This window comes from Artemia franciscana, chromosome 9, assembly GCF_032884065.1.
Source record: "Artemia franciscana chromosome 9, ASM3288406v1, whole genome shotgun sequence".
Taxonomy (NCBI): Eukaryota; Metazoa; Arthropoda; class Branchiopoda; order Anostraca; family Artemiidae; genus Artemia; species Artemia franciscana.
Genome location: NC_088871.1, coordinates 41,231,068 through 41,252,026, shown reverse-complemented (window position 1 = coordinate 41,252,026; position 20,959 = coordinate 41,231,068). Strand labels below are relative to the sequence as shown.

Below are 20,959 nucleotides of genomic sequence, written 5' to 3'. Positions count from 1 at the left end.
TCAAGCGGGGAATCCCCGGTTGTAATTGAGGGAAGACACACATGGGTGTTATGGGTGGCACACACGATGCAAACGTGAGATATAACGCAATCTTACGTGACTTGATATTTATTTGGGGTGACATAATCTCACGTGACTTGCTATATTTATTGGGAACGACGTAATGCCAGAACACACGTGGGGTGCTTTGTAATGACGGTACACACATGGGTGTTACATTAAACTTTAAGAAATTTTTCGTCAGGATTTTATTTTTCTTTCAAGGAGTTTTTTCTTCTTTCAAGGTATTGTTTTTCTTCAGGATTTCATTTTCCTTCGAGGTGTTTCTTTTTTTCAAGGTTTTTTTTATATTACAATGTCTTTCATGACCTTTTTTTAGGGAACCTTCATAATCTAAAGATTTTGTCCGCTTTAGGGTTCGAATATAAAACCAGAGATTTCCCCAATAGCCAGAAAAGAGCCTTCTGGACCAGCAAACATATTAATAATATTTCGATTCGGAATATACCTTCTACGTGACAAGGTGTTTCCTTCACTCAGAGAATTCCACGCACGCTTTCTGGAACGACTAAGTGGATTGTGTCCCTAAACATCACCATCGAGCCGCGTAACTATCCAGCAAAGCTATTGATTTCTGGTCTACTGGACATACCCGCATGCTGCATACTATTAGTGCTCTATCGTTACCTAGACAGGTTAGGTTAGATGGCAGATAATACATAGCATTGGTTTTAGATATTTTAAATATTTTACGAATAAATTTTATGAATAAATTTTAACCACATTAAGAGGTAATCTGCGAGGTCTTATGAAAATGCCACGTTTCTTTGAGCCAATTTTACTCATATTCAAGCCATCGTGATAACATGTGGCTGGCCCATCCCCTAAAAACAATTCCGGAGGGAGGGGGCTTGTTATTAGATAAGTTTAAACCATATTAAGAGCTATTTCGGAGTTGTTTTAATGGAAATGCTGTTTCTTTGATCCAAGGGTATCCGTATTCACACCAGCATCGCAATATGTGGCTGGTCCACCCCCTTGCAACCAATTCTAGAGAAAGGGGCTTGTTATTAGAGATAAATTAAAACCATATTAAAAGACATTTCTAAGAGATTTTAGTGAGAATGCCTCTATTTTTTTGACTGGGTGTTAGATTTCAGTCAAGTTTAAGCTGTATAACATGTTAGTCCACGCAATTCACGTCACCATGTCATACTATGGATAGCACAAAGGAAGGTATGGTAACCCCTAATCAATACCAAGACATTTTTCAGAAATTTTCATGATAAAATCATGCCTTAAATTCAACGGTTGGTGTTTTCGCAAACCACCCTCAACTTGTTAACTATATCAACCCACGGTACTGTTCCACACTATGACTGACCTTCTGGCACCTTCTAGCATCCCCTATCATTCTTAAGACATTTTTCAGATATTTTCTTTTTAGAAATCATGCATTAAATCCATTGCAGTGTGTTTTCACAAGCCACCCTCAACGTGCTACATCGTATAAATTCACACTATGGAGCCACACTATGGGTGGCACACGGCACCCTCTGGCATCCAAAACCATTCCTATGGCATTTTCAAGGTGTTTTCCTGTAAAAAATAATGCTTTAGACCTAATGGTTCAAGTTTTCACAAACCATCCTAAACAAAATGCACCAAGACAATTCGCACCACCACGCTACATTATGACTGGCCCTCTGGCACCAACTCATCATAACTGAGACATTTCCTAGATAATTTCTTGATAAAAATCGTACTTTTAATCCACCGGTTCATGTTTTCGCAAGCCCCCTCAACGTGATATACCATGTCAATTCCCGCCTTTGTGCAACAATTTGGATGGCACACGGCATCCCTCATCATTCATGAGACATTTTCCAGATATTTTCTTACGAAATATTATGCTTTAAATCCATTGGTTTATGTTTTACGAGCCATCCTCAACGTGATACACCATGTCAAATCACGTCACTGTTCTACACTATGACAGCCTCTGGCACACATTATCATGCGCATAGGCATTTCAACCTTTTTTCCACAAAGATAACTTTAAAAATAAAAATGACCATCGTTTTTATTTTAACAGTGGAAACTTGTCATTTCATGGTTTTATTGCATCATTCCATGACAATTCCCAGTCTAAGGCACTCAATGGCTAGCAAGTGGCACCCACTGGCGTGCATAATCACACTTGAAGCATTTTCAGACATTTTCCAACAAAATAACCATTTACTCTAGAAACGATCATTTAAAATAAAAGTAAAATTCCCAGCAGCATTTCTTCTGATGACTCCCAGCAATAGACGCCAGAATGGCGCACAATGGCTAGCACACGCCAATCTTTGGCATGCATTACTACACCTAAAAAAATTCGGACATTTTCCTACAAAAAACAACCATTTACACTAAAATCGATCATTTAAACTTCAAGGAAAAGTGCCCATAGCCTTTCTTCTGATGACTCCTAACAATTGACGTCAGCGTGGCACACTGTATGTTGATTTTTTCTTGTAGAATTTGGGTGAAGGTTGACTTTTCTTCGTAAAACTTGTTGCATGCTTGTTATTTTCTTCGCCAAACACGATGCATGCTGATTTTGGATCCTGAAACTTGTTGTATGTGGATTATTTCTTCTAGAAACTTAATATACCCTGAATTATGTCTTCCAAAAACATATTATATTTTTGAATCTTCTTCATGAAACTTGTTGCATGTTGATTTTTCTCTTCGTGAAACCGGTACATTAATTTTTCTCTTTGTGAAAACGGCTTTGTTCGTGGAACTTGATGCGTGCTGATTTTTGTTCGTGAAAATTAATTATCTTGACATTTTTCTTCATAAAACTCGTTGCATATTTTTTGTTCATGAAACTTGCTACATTTTTGTTGGTGAAACATAATGTATGTTGATCTTTTCTTCGCGAGACTTCTTGCAGGTTGATTTTTTTTCCGTGAAATTTGTTACTTGTTGGTTTTTTATTCGTGAAACATGATGCTTGCTGATTTTTGCTCGTGAGCTTGTTGCAGGTGGATCGTAACTTCAAGAAAGTTAATGTGTCTTGACTTATGTATTCGAGAAAATTGTTATATTTTTATTCGTTCTTCATCAAACTTGTTGCATGTTTTTTTCTCTTCGTGAAGCTTGTACATTGATTGTTCTCGTGAGCATGTTTTGTTGGTGGAACTTATTGCGTGCTGATATTTGTTATTGAAAGTTTTTTTTTTTGTTGGTTTTTCTTCGTGAAACATGATGCATGCTAATTTTTGTTAGTAAAACTAGTTTCATATGATTTCTTCCAGAAACTTACTGTATCTTGATTTATGTCATCGAGAAATTTGTTATACTTTTATATGCTGATTTTTCTCTACGAAACTTGTATATTGATTTTTCTCCTCGTAAAACTGGCTTTTTTCGTTGATCTTAGGGCGAGCTGATTTTTGTTTCATGAAAACTGATTTATCTTTATATTTTTCTGCGTGAAACATAATGTATCTTGATTTATTCTATCGTGAAACTGAATTTTTCTTTCAATTTTTTAATTTTTCCTTAATTTTTGTTAATATTTTTCCTTCGTGAAATTCTTTGCATGCGGGTTTATCCTTCGGGAAAAATGATGCTTGCTGTCTTTTATTCTTAGAATTTCTTGCCTGTTGATTATTTCTTCAAGGAACCTAATATATCTTGATTTATGTATTCGAGAAACTTGTTATGCTTTTATTTCTTCTTCATGATACTTGTTGCATGTTAATTTTTTCTTCGTGAAACTTTTACATTGATTTTTCTCCTCGTGAAACGGGGTTTGTTCGTGTAACTTGTTGCATGTTAATTTATTCTTTCGTGAAACTTATTTTGTCTTGATATTTATCTTTGTGAAACTTATTGCATCTTGATTTATTCTTTCGTGAAACTTAATTTATGTTTATATTTTTCTTTGTGAAACATGTTACGTGTTAGTTCTTTCTTCGTAAAACATGATGCATACTGATTTTTGTAATTTTTGAAAATACTTTAGGTGTGATAATGCACGCCGGTGGGTGTCATATGCTAGGCATTGAGTCCCAGAGACTAGGAATTGCCAGGGAATGTTGCAATCTAACAATGAAATGGCAAGTTTCCGCTTATCAGTTATCACTTATCACTCCGCGGTATATCACGTTAAGGGTGGCTTGCAAAAACATGGATTAATGGATTTAAAGTATGATTTTTAACAATAAAATATCCCAAAAACGTGTTAAAAATGACGGGGGGCACAAGAGGGTGCCATGTGCCATCAATAGTTGGGCTCAGTGGTGTTAATTGACATGGTGTATCAGGTTAAGGGTGGCTTGTGAAAACATGGACCAATAAACTTAAGGCACGACTTTTTATATCTGTAAAATGTGTTAGGAATAATAAGGTTGTGTCAGGGGGTGCCAGAGGGTCAGTGATAGTGTGGCACGGTGGTATGAATAGTCATGGTGTATATCATTTAGGATGGCTTGCTAAAACAGGAACCATTGAATTTAAAGCATACTTTTTATCAGGAAAATATCTGGAAAATGCCTTAGGAATAATTAGGGATGCCAGAGGATACCAATATACCATCCATAGTGTAAAAAAATGGCGTGATTTGACATGATGTATCACGTTGAGGGTGACATGTGAAAGTATAGCCAATTGGATTTAACCCATGATTTTTAATAAGAAAATATCTGGAAAATGTCTTAGGAATGATAAAGGGGTACTAGAGAGCGCCAGAGGGTCATTCATAGTGTGGCACTGTGGCGTGAATTGAGATAGTGTAACATGTTGAGGGTGGTTTATAAAAACACGAAGCGTCAGATTTAATGCATAATTTCATCATGAAAATATCTGAAAAATGTCTTAGGAATGATGAGGGGGTGACAAGGTTACCATGCGCCATCCACAGTGCGACACGGTGACGTGAATTGCTTGGATTAATATGTTCTACAACTTAAAGTAACAGTGGGAGGTGTTAAGGCATTTATCGGTGGAGGGGAACTTAAACCTAACACGCATTCAAAGAATCGAGGCATTCTCACTAAGACCTATAAGAAATACTCTTAGTATGGTTCAAATTTATCTCTAATAACAAGCACCCGTTTGGAAATGGTTGCTAGGGGATGGGCCTGACATATCGTCACGGTAGTGAATATGCATATTCTTGGCTCAAAGAAACGCAGCATTTCCATTAAAACCTCTTACAAATAGCTCTTTATATGGTTTAAATTAATCTCTCACAACAAGTCCCCCTTGGAATTTCTTTGTAGGGGTTGGGCCAACAACATATTGCCACGGTGGTGTGAATATGTCATAGTTTTGGCTCAAAGCCTCCCACCTGGAATTTGTTACTAGTGGGACAAGCTAGCCAAATATTGTCACGATGGCGAGAATATGCAGTCTAGGCTCAAAGAAACGTAGCATTTTTTTAATCTCTCAAAAATAACCGAATGCAACAATGTGTCTCTCTTCTTGAAGGCGCGTCTGATAGCGCAATAGAAACGTGACATTTTCATTGAGATTTCCCAGAAATAGCTCTCGATAGGGATTATATTTACCTCTAATAACCAGTCTCCCCTCTTGAATTGCTTTCTAGGATTCCTACCTTTCCTTGGTTCTTTTTGCTTATATTTTATCCTTTATAAGCTTTTTTCACTTTTTTTTCCTTATTGTATTTTCAATGCTTTTCTTGCATTTTAATAATGCTTGTAAATTTGTTTTTATTAATAAAAGGTATATGTACAATAAAAGTTTGTATCTTTTAGATTTATTGTTCCAGGATAAACTTCGATACTTAATCATTTACGTAATGAAATATCTAAAGCCAATGCTATGTAACATCTGCTATGTAACTCAACCTGTCTAGGTTACGTTAGAGCAGCACTAATATAATTAAACATGCGGGTGTGTCCAATAGATCGAAAATCACCAGTTTTTGCTAAATAGTTATACAGCTAGGTGACGATGGTTAGGCAACACGCAATCCATTTGATCGCTCCAGAAAGCATGCAGGGAATTCTCTGGGCGGAAGAAGCACCTTGTTAAAAAGAAGATATTCCCCGAATCAAAATATTACGAATACTTTGCTGGTCCAGATGGTAAAAGCTATTGTCTGGTCATTGGGGAAATCTTTGGTCTTATATTGGAATCCTAAAGCGGATAAAAATCTTTAGATTATAAAGATTTTCTGAAAAAAAGTCATGTAAGATAATAATATCTCAAAAAAAAAAACCTTGAAAGCAAAAACACATTGAAAGAAAATGAAATACTGAAGAAAAAAGCCTTGAAAGAAGAAAAAACACCTTGAAAGAAAAATGAAATCTCGAAAAACTCTTAAAGTACAATGTAACACCCATGTGTGTACCGTCATTACCTAAGACCCCTCTTGTGCGCTGCCATTACGTCATTCCCAATAAATCTAGAAAGTCAAGTAAGATTATGTCACCCCCAATAAATCTATCAAGTCACACAGGATCGCGTCACATCCCACGTGTGCACCGTCATTACGTAACACCCATGTGTGTGCCCCCTTACACTCAGTTATAACCGAAGATTCCCCGCTTGAATAGCACTCCCCCCATTGGAATTGGTTGCTAGCGCCCAGTGAAATCGGATGCTTTGGCCCCCGGTGGAATTGGAAGCTAGGGTTCCCGGTGGAGTTGGATGCAGAGCCCCCCTCCGTCAGCACTAATTGCTAGGAGCCCGGTGAAATTGGAAGCTAGACCCCCAGAGGAATTGGTTGCTAGGGCTCCAGCAGAATTGCTCGCTAGGACTCCCGTTAGAAATGGTTGCTAGGAGCTCAGTGTCTTCAAGGTCCGCTACTTGGGAGGGCCCAGAAGGTTTTTCCCTGACCCACGCAGGTTTTTAATCATAACAATCAAATAAAATAGGATTTGGCAGGGTCCCTTACGGTTTTTTCCTGCCCTTAGTAGGTTGCAATCAAGGAAAACCTGACTTGGCAGCCCCTGAAGGCTTTTTCCGGCTCTCGTAGGTTTTTTAAGAAACACCTAAAACTCTCAAAAATTCTCTATTGGGTAAACCCCAAGAAAAAGCCTTAGGTTCTCGTAGGTTTATTAAGAAAAAACACTCCCCATTAGGTAAGACCCAAACCCTATTAAAAAACAAACAGGGAAATCCTCAAACAAAGAAGTCCTGGATCTCGTAGGTTTTTTAAGAAAAACACGTCTCTATTAGGTAAAACCCAAAGCCTATTATGTAATATCCAAAGAAATCCTGATTTGGCTTGGGCCCTGAAGGTTTTTCAAAGAACAACCAAGGAAATCCTGGTTTGGCGGGGTCTCGTAGGTTTTTTAACAAATCCAAGAAACTATGAAACAAAAACCAAAGAAAACATGACTTGATGCGCCCTGAAGCTTTTTTAAACCCTAAAAGAAACAGTTAGGTAACAATCAAAAGTAGCCACTCCCTATAGCATAACAAGCACCTACTAACTGTCGTCAGAATGCTGGGATATGAGTGTCATGGGAAAGGTGGGATTTGTGTATCATGGTAATGGAGTGAAATGTAGTCATGGAATCCCAAAAGGCCTCAATACTTATGGCATCTCAAAAAAGCAACAAAAAGGCAATTTTTATAGATTACCTAATTAAATTCTTTCAGACTGATGAAAGAATTCCAACCTTAAAATCTTTGCGATTTTTCCTGTGATTTCTTAAATATTGCCGCATAATATGGCTTTTTTTCAAAGTTATACCCTTTGTCTGAAACAAATTCTTGCGCACATGCCTGTCAGTGTTGCATTTTTTCTAGGATTTTCCCTAAATTGTGGCCTATCTAAATCGTCTTTTCACACCAAAATATATAAGTATGCCAATTTTTAGAAAAAAATAAATACAAGCGATCTTTCCATAACTCGTATAGCTTGGATGAGAGATCCGAATATACGACAGAAAACTAAAAGCCGACCGGTACTATCCCAGAAATTTTTGAAAAACAAGCTAACTTCTTTCAATTTGCGATGGAAATGGAGATATTCTTATTTAATAAAACTTAGTTCATTAGAAATTGCGAAATTTGTTTTTTCGATTGAACAGTAAAGGATTTTCTTGAAGTCCAGCAAAGGACAGTCCTTAAAAAATTCTAGCATTTATCTGCTTGGTAAACATTAAAAATCAGCTTTAAAAAAGTATCATTGAATAGTTTAACACCTTTGGAAATTCCCTGTAGCGCCAACCGCCTTGACTGAAAACTTTGCCAACACAGGATGCATATTATTTAAGCTAAGCTATATGTACGCTGAATAGACAGCACTTTGTTGAACAGTTGGTAAAAAATTACATTCTTTTCTTTATATTGAGCTAGGGTCTCGTTAGCTTTTAAACTGTTGACGCATTTAAGATCCCCTATCAATTTGTACCAAAATTGCATTGAAGGTCCCTCTGATGCTGGGAAAATTTACTAATGAGCCTATTGTCTTTGAGATGGTCAACGGACGCTGAAACAAGCAAAATGACTTTTAAGGTATTGAATGGCCTCACAAATATTTGGCTTCACAGTTGGACCTAGCCCTCAGGAATAATATGATAGGCTAACAAAAATACTTCACAGACGTTAGCGAAAGAAATTAAAGGAAACATTTTACCACAGAAAAATAGGATAAAATATCCTTTTTCTCTTCAGTTAGATTATTTACTATATACTTTTTGAGGAGCATATGAACACAAAAGAAATTGTTTCTAAATATTCGGTTTCAACGCGTCAACGTATAGGAAAAACCTTTAAAAAACGCATCTAAATAATTGTGTTATGTTTTTACGAGTCGGACAACCATTTCGAGGCGGAGGGGGTCAAACCCCCTAAATTCTCCTGGATACGGCCTTGGCGGCAACCTTTTTTGACTGGCTCTTCGGACTTGTTATGGAAAACATATATACCTAGGAGGAGCAAAATATTATTCCAGTCAACTTCATTTAGAATAGAGGCACAAATGAGGGCCCATAACTTCTTCCAATATTGGCCAAATGAGCGCGACTGTAATGTATGTGACATGTCTCTGACTGGTAGACCCTGGAATCATAAAAATGATATTATAATATTACAATAATAATTATAATAGGATATTATATTAATTATCAGATTTTGTCAAACATACAAATACGTAGTATGAAAAGTAGATATTAAGGAGACTGAAAATACAACATAATTATATTCGTTCGATTTATTTCACTGGTGTAACTATTGACTAGGCTTTACTAACGAGTCAAAAGCATCACCTTACAAAAAAAGAAAAAAAAAAGATAGTTAAGACTCCTTTCTTGTCGCTCTTGCATAAATGCAAGAAAAAAAACAACAGGTTTTTAACCCAAATTTTCTTAAAAGGGTAACATTATAACACAATCTGTCTAATGGGTCCGAAAAAAAAACGAGGACTTGAGATCATATCTCAAGACTTGAGGGGTTACATTTTTTCTTTAGTGAGAAGATCAAATAGGATATCCCTTTCCTTTGATATAGCCATGCATACGCTATTTGGAAGCCCCTTTAACAATTTCCATATAATATATATAGCATTGTTTCTGACTGTTATCTAATAAATTTATAATTATAAACTTGTCAAATAAAATTCATGATTTTATCCAGACATGTTAACGTTCACAAAAACGTCATTTAGACTAATTATATAATTTCTTTGTCTTTTATTTTCTTTAAAAAAGTTTTTTTCAAGTATTTTTAAAGAGATTGACAACAGTCTTTCAGAAATGCTAAAATCCTTACCAGTGTCTCCGATAAAGCCACAAACCCTAACTATGAAAGTAAATATTTCTCAATCAAATATCAATGACATTTCCCCCAACTAATATAGTCATTAACCCCGACTAATATAGACATTACCACCGACTAATATAAACATTACCTTCGGCTACTAAAGACATTACCCCCGACTAACATAAACATTACCCCTGACTAATATAGACATTACCCCCGACTAATATAGACATTACCCCAACTAATATAAACATTATCCCCGACTAATATAGACATTACCTCCAGCTACTATAGACATTACCCCCGACTAACATATATATATACATATATATATATATATATATATATATATATATATATATATATATATATATATATATATATATATATATATATATATATATATATATATATATATATATATATATATATATATATATATATATATATATATATATATATAGTGCAAAATTAAACTTCATACTTTGTAAATATCTGTTTCGATCGTGTTAGTTTATTGGAACTTTTTTTTAGTCACTGAAGGCGGAACATGATAACCCTGTCCGAAATATCTGCCACTATTTTCTTTTTCTGTTGTCCTGTCGGTTCATTTTGGTGCTTTTCTTTCTTACATATTCACACTTTTGTAGGGATAAAATAATTATTGCGGAGATTAGGAATTCCTAGGTGATATAATGAGCTAATAAAATGAAAGAACAGTCTGGTTTCAGTCCTTTTCACGCTCCTAAAGAAGGCGAAAAAAGAGAAACCTTTTCTCTTCATACAAGGTTGAAACACGTGTAAAGAATTTGGTACTGTAAAAGGATAAAAAAAGGAAGAATAAATTGAATCAAAACTAAATTTGTTTGTTGTAACTATAAATGAAAAATGACGAATAAAATAAAAAAAGTAAAAGGGAAAAGAGGGAAATGACAAATAAAACTAAAAACGAAATTAGTAGCATAATACAAGCTCAATACTAACACAATCGATGCAATAAAGGCAGTGCTTTAAAAAAAGAACGAAACGGGTGTATATTGATTCAGTTATTATATGGTTCCAATTATCTACCAATGGGAGCCTTATTTAATTTTCCAGGATGAGAGGCGGAGGAGCAGGTGGGCCGTATCCAGGATTTCTGTGCGGGGGGACAAAACTTTAAAAAGCACAGCAAAAATTTCTTTGCGTGGATTACTGTTACTTTGTGCCAGCCAGAAAAAAATTCAGGGGGACAACCCCCCTCCAGAAGGATAAGATCTTGCTGATGAGATACTTACAACACTAATAGTAAATTTGCCCCACAGTTATATTGCTTTCATGGCAAAAAAAAAAAAAAAAAAAAAAAAATGCGAACTTTGGAAAATAGCAAAGTGTTAAAAATGTTAGTCGGATCAACACCGCCTTAGCAAACAGTTTAGTGTAAAAACCGACGATTAAAACAAAGTTTATTCGATACTATGCTGCCGTAGGCACTGGGCATCAAAGGCTGGAAATAAAAAGCTTTAAAAACAGCGTAATAGCCTTAAACTCTATCAAAATAATTTGAAATACATGTTTCAAATAATTCAGCGAAATAATTACAAGACTAAAGAAAGAGAAACAAACCGCATTTCTCTCAAAATACACCAAAAGATATACTACAAATACAAAAATATATCCAATAAAAAAATTATAAGTATTATAAATTATAATTCATTGGAAGAAAAATTAGTTTTTTTTCCCACCACCTCAACAAGTAACACATCTATAACCTGGACCGTCATTTAAAACTAGACTAATAGGAGTAGCTAAAATATATCGCAACAGCTAAAGAAAAAGGAATGGAAAAAACGATGAAAAAGGCATAAAAAAAAACGACAGTGAGAATCACATTGGATTGTAAGCAAAATTTTGAACAGTGTTTTGTGGTTGAAAACTGGAAAAGACTTATTTGTTGGTTATAAAGCCTTAAGAAATTAAATGAGATAATGTATTGGTCTAAACTGCTAAAGCAAAAGCCGTGGAAAAAACTTTCTGAGCTAAAGATGAACAAAACTGGACAATGAAATTTATGGTTGGAAAACAAGGAACAGCGATGACTAGCCACAAAAAGGATCAAAATAGGTCAGAGCTTTGAGAAAGAATTCGTATTTTTCACAGAGTGTCTGTATCGAACCAGTGGTGACGTCAAGACATCAAGAAAAGGCTGAAATTGTCTGCGGTTAGAAAACAAGCGACAATGAGAATCCACATATTAAAACCAGCCGAGTGCCGGGGTATATTTTTGTTGGGGGAGATAAGGGTTGAAAGGCTATTAATAAGAATTGTGTCAAAATTTCTGAAAGCAATAGATCTAGTTTAATTAAGAAGAAATTGATGTATATAAAATTGGGAAGGATAAGGTGGTTAAGTGGGTAGGAGAGAGTATAGTTGAGATGAAGTTGAAGAAAACCCACAGAGTCATAGAGAATGGCTAATTAGATAAGGATTTAGGACTATTATGCCAGATAATAGAGAGTTTGGAGAATTGCAGTTTAGCTAATAGAGAAAGTGCGAAAAACAAGAGGGAGAAGGGATTTTTGACGATGAGTGTGAATGAAAAAAAGGGAAGTGGTAGAAGCACTAATGAGACTGAAACAGAATAACGAAGAATCTGTTCTTTTGGTCGACAGAAGCGGAGGTAATATAAACAGACACTTTGAAGTGAGAATAGGATACAAGATGAAGTCGGAAACTCAAAAATTAAGAAAAAAAATTGTAACAAAGAAACAATAACAATTCAGGCAACTATTTCGAGGATCTGTTGACCCTTCTAAAACAGAGCAAACACTTAGAGGTGATACCTGACCCGAGTACCTCGAATCATAACACAAAAGTGGACTTAAGGATTTATCACAGAGTCTAAGACAACAAGCGTCTTACCCACTCAGAGAGGAGGAATACGAGCTTTACTCGCCAATTAAGCATGAGGAGATTGGCAAAGCCTTGAGGTCTATAATGGGGGGGGGGGAATCTGCATCGGTGACAGATGGGATTCCGACGAAAATGTGGAAGTGGGGAAAAACATATTTTGCTTCAATTTTGGCAAGTTTATTTTCAGCTTTGGTAAGTTCTTGTAAGTGGCCTGAAGACTGGAATTTTTTAGTAATGATCCCATTATTCAAGATGGGAGATATGTCTCATCATAATAATTATCGAGGAATTCATTTAGGTAATAGTTTACCGAAGGTGGGTTACCGAATAGTCTATCGATTTTGATTATGACTTTGACTCAGGGAGTGGGCAGGGGGGCAGCTGCCCCCTCTACACCCCAGTTTGTTCCTCCCACAGACTTCATTTTGCTCCCCCCCTCCAAGCTGAAATTTAGTTTCTGCAAAAAATCTTGTTAAAACTAAACTAAGCCTGCATAATTCAAGCATCCAGAAAAACAGGTAAGTTTTCTTTAGTTTGTCTTTTCTTTGCCTTTATGGTAATATATCGCTCATTTTCGGTTTTCACGGGTCATTTCCACTTAATTTGAAAAAAATTGGCTCCAAATTCGCCCCCCCCCCAGAAATTTGACGAAATTACGCCAAAGTTTAAACTAAGGAGGTGGATAGAACCAAGCAGGTTTTAGATAAAGTTATGGGACGAAAGATCATTTATTTAGTTTGCAGGCTTTAGTTAGTAAATATACTAGCAGTAGAAAATGTAGGTTATACACGGCATTTACAAATATTAAAGGAACTTTTGATAATATTTCTTGGTTTCTAATAATGGAAAGTTTGTTAGAGATCTGTCTTCCGATTCCATTTGTGTTAGTATTAGTTCAAATGTATAGGTTTACTTGAGTGGTGTGAGAGTTGGTTAACAGGCCCCAAGGACAGTTAGAGGATATAAAGGTTTTATACAGGGTTTCACATAGTCTCATAAATTATTCTCCCTGTTTACAAAATTCCGTAGTGGCGTTTATGGAAGACAAGGAGGGGCCGATGGTGAGTTTAGATAATTTCGAAGACCACACTGCCTTTCCATGACGAAAGTAAAACACTTCAAAATAGGGATGAAACCTTTTTATTTACAGTGAACAGATATAAAATTTAACTGGATATTTCGAACACGTATACAGTGTTCATCAGCAGTAACTGTGTATTGTATATGTGTTCGAAATATCTAGTTAAATTTTATATCTGTTCACTCAATAAAAAGGTTTCATCCCTATTTTGAACTGTTTTGCTTTCGTGATGGTGAGTTTAGATATTGTATTCGTTTGCATGCTCGCTGATGATTATAGTTTTAGTTGCATATTCACAAAGGAACCTTCAGAAACTATTTGGTATGGAAAAAGTTAGAGCCGTGAGGATTAACCTCGCAGTGTAAGAATTTCAGAAATGTGGAACCCTCCAGGAGGATGTTAAACTTAGTTTTAAGTGTAGAAGGGTTAGGTTAGTGGAGGAATGGTCATATTTAGGAGTTAAGTTTAAGGCTAAAGAAAATTTATTAGTAGCCATATAGAAAGTAGGATTGAAAAGGGTAAAGTATATTGTAATATGGTATCCAGAAGTCAGCTTAGAGATATTAAGAGATCCAAGCAGTTAAAGAGGTTTTCAGGGCTAAAATTTTAGGTGTTATGTACAATGAATCTGAGGTTTGGGGTATGCGAAGGGAGATGCGAAGGCTAGAAACGGTGCAACTAGGATATTATAAGAAACGGCTACGGATAAGAAAGCATACAAATATTTTGGAAGTAAGAGGTGATTTAGGTTCATTTTCTTTAAGAAGTCACAGGCTATTTAACATGGTTAGGCTTTGAGACGAAAGTTTAGAGATGCCTAGGTTGACGAAGACGGCTTATTTGTAAATGTTGAAGTATGGTTCAGGTAGGCCGTACCAAAATAATATTATATTAGATCCACGCGGATTAAGTTATTTGAGGGGAGGGGTTAGGGCTTGAGAATATAAGGGACCAAGAAGCGGATCAGTAGAAAAAAATTTAAGGGACAAGAAAATATAGGCTTGGGAGGTACAGTGCCCGCTATCGGCTTCTCTGGTTCTATGTCGTCGGTCGAAGGAGATTTTGGGTGAAGTTTCATTTTTTTTTAAAGTAGGTTTGAATTAAAATGATATGAAGTTAATAACTGAAATGAAGGCTGATAGTTCACCACTGACTAAAGAAGAAAGTTTATCAGGAAGGAAAGCTCAAAGGCTGGTCCATATTTTTGTCCTATGTGAGGAGTTTTGAATGAAAGTATATATTACTGATATGGAATGGGAAGAATGTTCCACATCAGATTCATAGCTGAAGCGTTTGGAAGGGAGAATTTGATTTTGAGTGGTTGATGAGAGTGTGTGCGGATGAATGTTTTATAGGTGTCAGAAATTTGGTAGGATTTCTCTGTCTCGCGATGTATCATAGAGCTTGGTTTCTGTAGGATTATGTTAGGATTTTGGTAATTTCTTTTTAATTGCTCTTTGTTTTATATATTTTGCCATGGCCTATGGGCTTTAAGCGCAAAAAAATCTTATTCTATTCTAAGTTATCTTGAGCATATATTTTTAATAATATCTTAAATAGAACGCCAATTGGAGGTTTGGCCCTTTCTGGAGAGGCAGTACAGTTTTATCCTTTGTATTTTTCATAACTTGCAAAAATAGGAATAGATGACATATTGCTCATAAAATATTTCTTAGGATACAGAATACTATGTATGAAATATGACATGAATGAATTAATATTTTACTACCCATCTATAAACAAAAAAAAGAAAACAATGGAGTGCAATAAAAGAAAGGAAAACAAAACAAACCTTTCGTAAAGATATACACAACTTACTAATAATGCAAAATCTAAAACAGTACGCCCTTCCACGGGTGAGAAGAGGACTGATTACTCAGTTTCTGAAACTGTAAATCCCCGCCCTGAACCGGTTCCACCACACTAAAACGGTTAACGATGTACCCATTCGTAAACCACCGAGGGGCCTGAAGCAAAAACTTTTCGTACTTAAAGTATCACCTACCGCCTATCGAATTCAGTAAAAATGTCCCAAAATGGGGTCAAATATAGAATATACTTAAGAGCCACACTATTATAGATTCGAGAAAGGGCTTTCCGTTCCAGATTAAGCTGCGATGTAAACGCACTAGTATAAGCAATTCTAGGTTTCCATTCAGTAATCCGAAACAAAACCTTTTGTGTATTCTCAATCGAAGACCCAATCGGGAGATCTAAATATGTTAGTGTAATGGTGGGTGCCACCTCACTTTTACCTAGACGGACGCTATTAGGCACAGAACAACCGTGTAGATTAAAGAAGAGGACTTGGAACTTCGCAGCATTCATACTTAGTCCTATTTGTAGATAAAAAAAAAAAAGTTTTTTTTTAACTGCAAGTATTGGTTTTCGCGCTTGGTTTCAAACTTGGCGGGCGCACTGTTGTCATTATTAGAACGGCACAGTCATGGAGAAAAATAAAGGACCGTCTAACTCAGTTGCCCAAAAAAGACCAAGACATTCGCCTAAAAAAAGTGTTGATGGGTGCAAAGGTTGTGACTCCAAATTGCGAGACTACGATTTTGCGCTGCTTTGCGACTCGTGCAAATCCTGGGTATGCATTGCATGCTTGGAAATGACAAAGCAGAAATACAATTTATTCACAAAAATGACTCGGAGGCTCGGGTCACTTTGGTTCTGCCCCGTATATAAACAACAGAAAAACTCGATCAACCAAGGAATGAACTCTGCAGAAATGAAAGATATTTTGAGGAGTGAAATGCAAACGTCATTTAAGTCGATGGAGGATAAATTTTGCGCTTTATTAGAGCCTATCCAACGGAAAGTAGCTGAAATCGAGAAAGACCTGAAAAATAAGTGCACACTTCCCAACGTCCAGCATTTTACCGAGAACCTAATTGGAGTGAAGTGTCAGAGCTTGGAAAAAAGCCTAACTGAAAAATTTGTGGAAAAGGACGAGGAAATCAGTGTCAGTAGCTCGAACTTAAATTCAGTTTATGCGTCAGATCTTGTGGAAAAACAGAAAAACCTGATCGTGTTTGGTTTAGCTGAAGATGCTAACTTTGTCATCTCGTAGACAAAAAAAAAAAAAAAAAAAAAAAAAAAAAAAAAAAAAAAAAAAAAAAAAACGAGACGGATTGCAAATTTTTCAAAGAAAGGCTATTTGTATTTTGCCCTGCAAAATGTAGGTACTCAGCTAGACTTGATAAACATACTCCTGGTAAGATCAGGCCTATTGAGTTGATGTTCAAGACACCGGTAGAACGAGATACAGCTTGTTTCTTTCTGATGTCCGAGACTGCTAGTATCAAAGCTACATACCCTTCGTTCAAAGTGTCTCATTATCGTACTACCATTGAACTGATAGAAACAAAGAAGTCCGATGCCCTGAAACAAGAGCTGAAATCAAAGTTGGACGCTGGCGAAACTAACTGGAAGATGAAACGTAGCAAAAGTGGACTAACCCTCGTGAATAATAACTCTTTTCGTGAAACCCCAAACAGCTACACGAGCATTGAAGAGTGACTCCCTAAAAAAGTTGTAATGTCTGACTAGTAAGTTTTTGGTAGCTTATACAAATGCAGACTGCCTGTCATCTAAATGGGAAGAGTTTAGTGAGCTAATAAAGCAACGTAAACCACATTTAGTTGTTGTTGCCGAAGTTTTACCAAAACATTTTAGTGACCCGTCAATTTATTTTCAGCAGCTACTACAATATAATTTAGTATCTAATAATTCAGCTAAAAGGGGGATTAGTATTTATATCCATGGTTCTATTCAGTTTTCTGTAGTTGTGGATTCGTTAGTAGACTCAGTGTCGGAATGTCTTTTGGCTGATGTTAAATTGCCCTATCATAGTACTTACATGTGTATTGCAGCTTTTTATCGTAGTCCTACTGTGAGTTTATCGAGTCCAGTTAATAATACCAATTTTCTAGCGTGTATTTCTCGTCTTGTTGGTCGTAGTTCAAAGTTCCTTATTCTAGATGACTTCAATTTAAATTTGATAGATTGGAGTGTGCATAGTACGAGCCTGTCCACTTCATCGTATGAGCAGCAATTTTTAGATAGATAGGATGATCCGTACTTATACCAGCATATTGACAAGCCAACTCGAGCCAGGAAAGATGCTATTCTATCGATTTTATATCTGGTTATTACCAAGTCAATCGATGATATTTGGAGCATAGATTTCCGTCCGCCTTTAGGTAAACGTTATCACGTTGGGTTTGATATTTACATGAATACTAATGCTCAACAGAGAGGTTTTGAGTTTTTTCGGAATGATTATGCTAAAGCCGATTATGAATCAATGCGACAATTTATTTCGTCTATTAATATCATGTATGAACTAAAAAATAATCATGTTTCTCCGGACACCGCGTTTGATTTTGTAAAAAAAAGTGTTGATAGAATGTAGGGATAAATTTGTTCCTTTGATGGAGAATTTGTCCGGTCGTAGAAATAAAACTAAACTTCCGAGACACATACTCAAAGCAATACGTGAAAAAAACAGTCTTTGGCGGTCGTATATTGAGTCACAACATAGTAAAGTAGTCAGGCAAGGACATTCGGATACTCAGTTACAAGAGGATCCAGGTGAATGGCATGCGTATACAGTGGCGAGAAACAAGGTCACTTGTTTGACTACAAAAACTGATTTGTTAAGAGCTCGAGTCGCGTATTATTCACTCAAGCACCGTATCACCTGAAACATTTTGGAAATATGTAAATAGGAATAAACCTAACCTTGCACCATCTATATCTACGTTCACAGATCCGGATACACACCAAAAGATTGATAGTGATTCTGAGAAGGCTCTTATTTTTAATCAATTTTTTTCTTCAGTTTTTGTTAAAACACAGCCAATTCATTCAAATGAAGCTAATTTTGCATCTCAAGTAGAGTCGATTGCGTCGTCGGACATTCTTGCTCCATTTGATGCTGGCACGTACGCTGGCACGAAATTTTTTACCCTCTTTGAAGTAATTAGCAATTGTACTGTTATTTTTTTTTTTTTTTGTAAAGAGAGTTTGCTTTCCACAGCAAAATAGAATTATCCTTGATATTAAGGCGTTTATCCCCCCTTTTCAGGATAAAGTACAGCTTTCAATAAATCAATTTTGGAAACTATCATTTTTCATTAAAATCTACGTTTTTACAATAGAAGAACTACAACCTGCAGCACCCATATTGCACTGTTAACCCTAAAATTTCCCTTTCAGTGGGATATAATAGATTAATCACTGGTTCTAAATCGCTATGAACATAACCTGAGTCTAAAATGTACTTTTGAGGCTTCAGTCTTCTTCCTACCATCCGCTACAATACTACAGATTAAAGTTAATCTGTATTTTCCGATATACGTGCTTTTTGCATAACTAAATAAAAAAAGTGTTACTTTATATTTGCTGTTTCGAAGGTTTTGGCCCGCCCCCAAAAAAATCCTGCGTACGTGCCTGATTTGAAGATTTGGATTTCTCATTGACTGAAGCTTATACTATTCTTACAAAATTGGATACGTTTAAAGCACCGGATACAGACGGTTTCCCGAACATAATGATAAGACAAATTGCTCATGAAATTGCAGAACCACTTATTTATACAATTAACTTATCTTTGGCGCATGGACTGTGTCTTTCAGGGTGGAAGAAGGCCTTGGTAAATTGGGGGGGGTATTACAGGCTTAGGCCTTCCAAGGTTGATTGTGCACTCTACAAAGATTGTTTTTTTATTTGACGATATTTTAATATCGCTTGTCAAAAAACTAAGCGAAATTTTTTGGTCAAAAAATGAGAATTATTTTGTGTTATTGAAGGGAGTTTTAACTTTAGATATGACTCCTTAGACATTACAAATTTTTCCTCAAACATAAGCTACAATACCTGGAAGTGAAGTGGCAGCGGAAGCAGAGATATGAGGATCTGAATACAGGACCTTCGGATTTCAGGACTATTGAAACTGGAACTTTTACTAGAAAAAAGAAAAGTTTCTACAAAAATGCTATTTATTTTCTCACTCTAGAAAATACAGTAGAAAAAGATATCCACTTACAATAAAACGATTGAAACACACAAGAATAAAATGACACTGATTTTCGTATGATATTCAAAAATTTTGCCGAATTGTGGAATTTTGCCAAATCGCGAACCGAATGATACAACTAACATTTCAAAGCAATGGCCAAGCAGAAAAGCAGAAGTTTGTATCCAAAAGGTCATAAATAAAGTGAAAGATAAATGAAAATCTTCTAAATTAGACAAACGACTCTGTCTCAATCTTTCTTGTCCATTTCTTCCTTTCCTACATTCTTCCACGCGCGGGATAGAACAATAAAAACCACCTGGCTTTACCAAATAATCATCTTGTTCTTCAATTACCTCACAAGTCTTATTTATTGGCAATTTGTCAAGTTCAGCTGTAAAATAGTGTTACGATTCCCAAGCATAGAAGAGAGACAAAACGAAAAATAAAGAACAGAAAATACAAACGACAAAGCAGTACATACGGATTTTATAATTGAATAAAGATTTTTTGACTCTGTTTGAAAATAGTTGATTATTGAGATTGTCATAGAAGACAATTAAAAAAAAGAATTTAGAAACGAAACTAAAAAAGTTAAAAAAAAGGCTAAATGGAAAGAGATAAAAAGTCGATTAAAATGTCTGCGTCAATTACACAAGACTGAAAATTCAATCAAGATAAACATCTTATGACCTTCTCAAGTTTCACGAGGCCTTTTTGGTTTTAATAAAAGTTTCCTAAAAACAATGCAAAAAAAATAAAAATAAATACAGATTGACAATCTAAAACAAGAAGAAAACAATAACAGCTCGCAAATTGAAGGTTATAATAATAAAGGCCAGAAAGAAAAAATAAAGAACCAGAAATATAAACGATAAAGATTGCAGCAGATACGTTTTTTTAGATTCAATCAAAATATCTGTTTTCTGTCTTTAAAATTGTTGATTATTTGGTTTGACATGGAGGATGAATTAAAAAAAAGACAACTAAAGAGATGAAATGAAAGAGATTTTCAAACAATTAAAAAGTTTAAAATAAAAAAGAATATAAGATAGACAAAGAAGTCCGTATCAATTACAGAAAAGTGAAAAATCAATCAAAATAAGCATGTGAAACCCTTTTCAAGTTTCAAGTGGGTTTTTTGTTTTTTCACGTAAGTTGCCTAAAAGCAAAGAAAAAAAGATTGTCAACTAACATAAGAAGAAACCAATAACAGTTCCCAAATT

General features: G+C 35.6%; 1 protein-coding gene across 2 annotated transcripts in view; it reads right to left on the bottom strand.

The window, feature by feature from the left end:
• Positions 1-20,959, bottom strand: part of LOC136031418 (ral GTPase-activating protein subunit beta-like) — a 192,096-nt gene that overhangs the window by 69,188 nt on the left and 101,949 nt on the right. For both annotated transcript variants that reach the window (XM_065710984.1, XM_065710985.1), the window contains exons 12-13: positions 19,595-19,682; positions 8,904-9,036 (exon numbers count right to left, since the gene is read on the bottom strand). In XM_065710984.1, the coding sequence (XP_065567056.1) occupies positions 8,904-9,036; positions 19,595-19,682 (221 nt within the window). The remainder of the gene's footprint in view (positions 1-8,903; positions 9,037-19,594; positions 19,683-20,959) is intronic.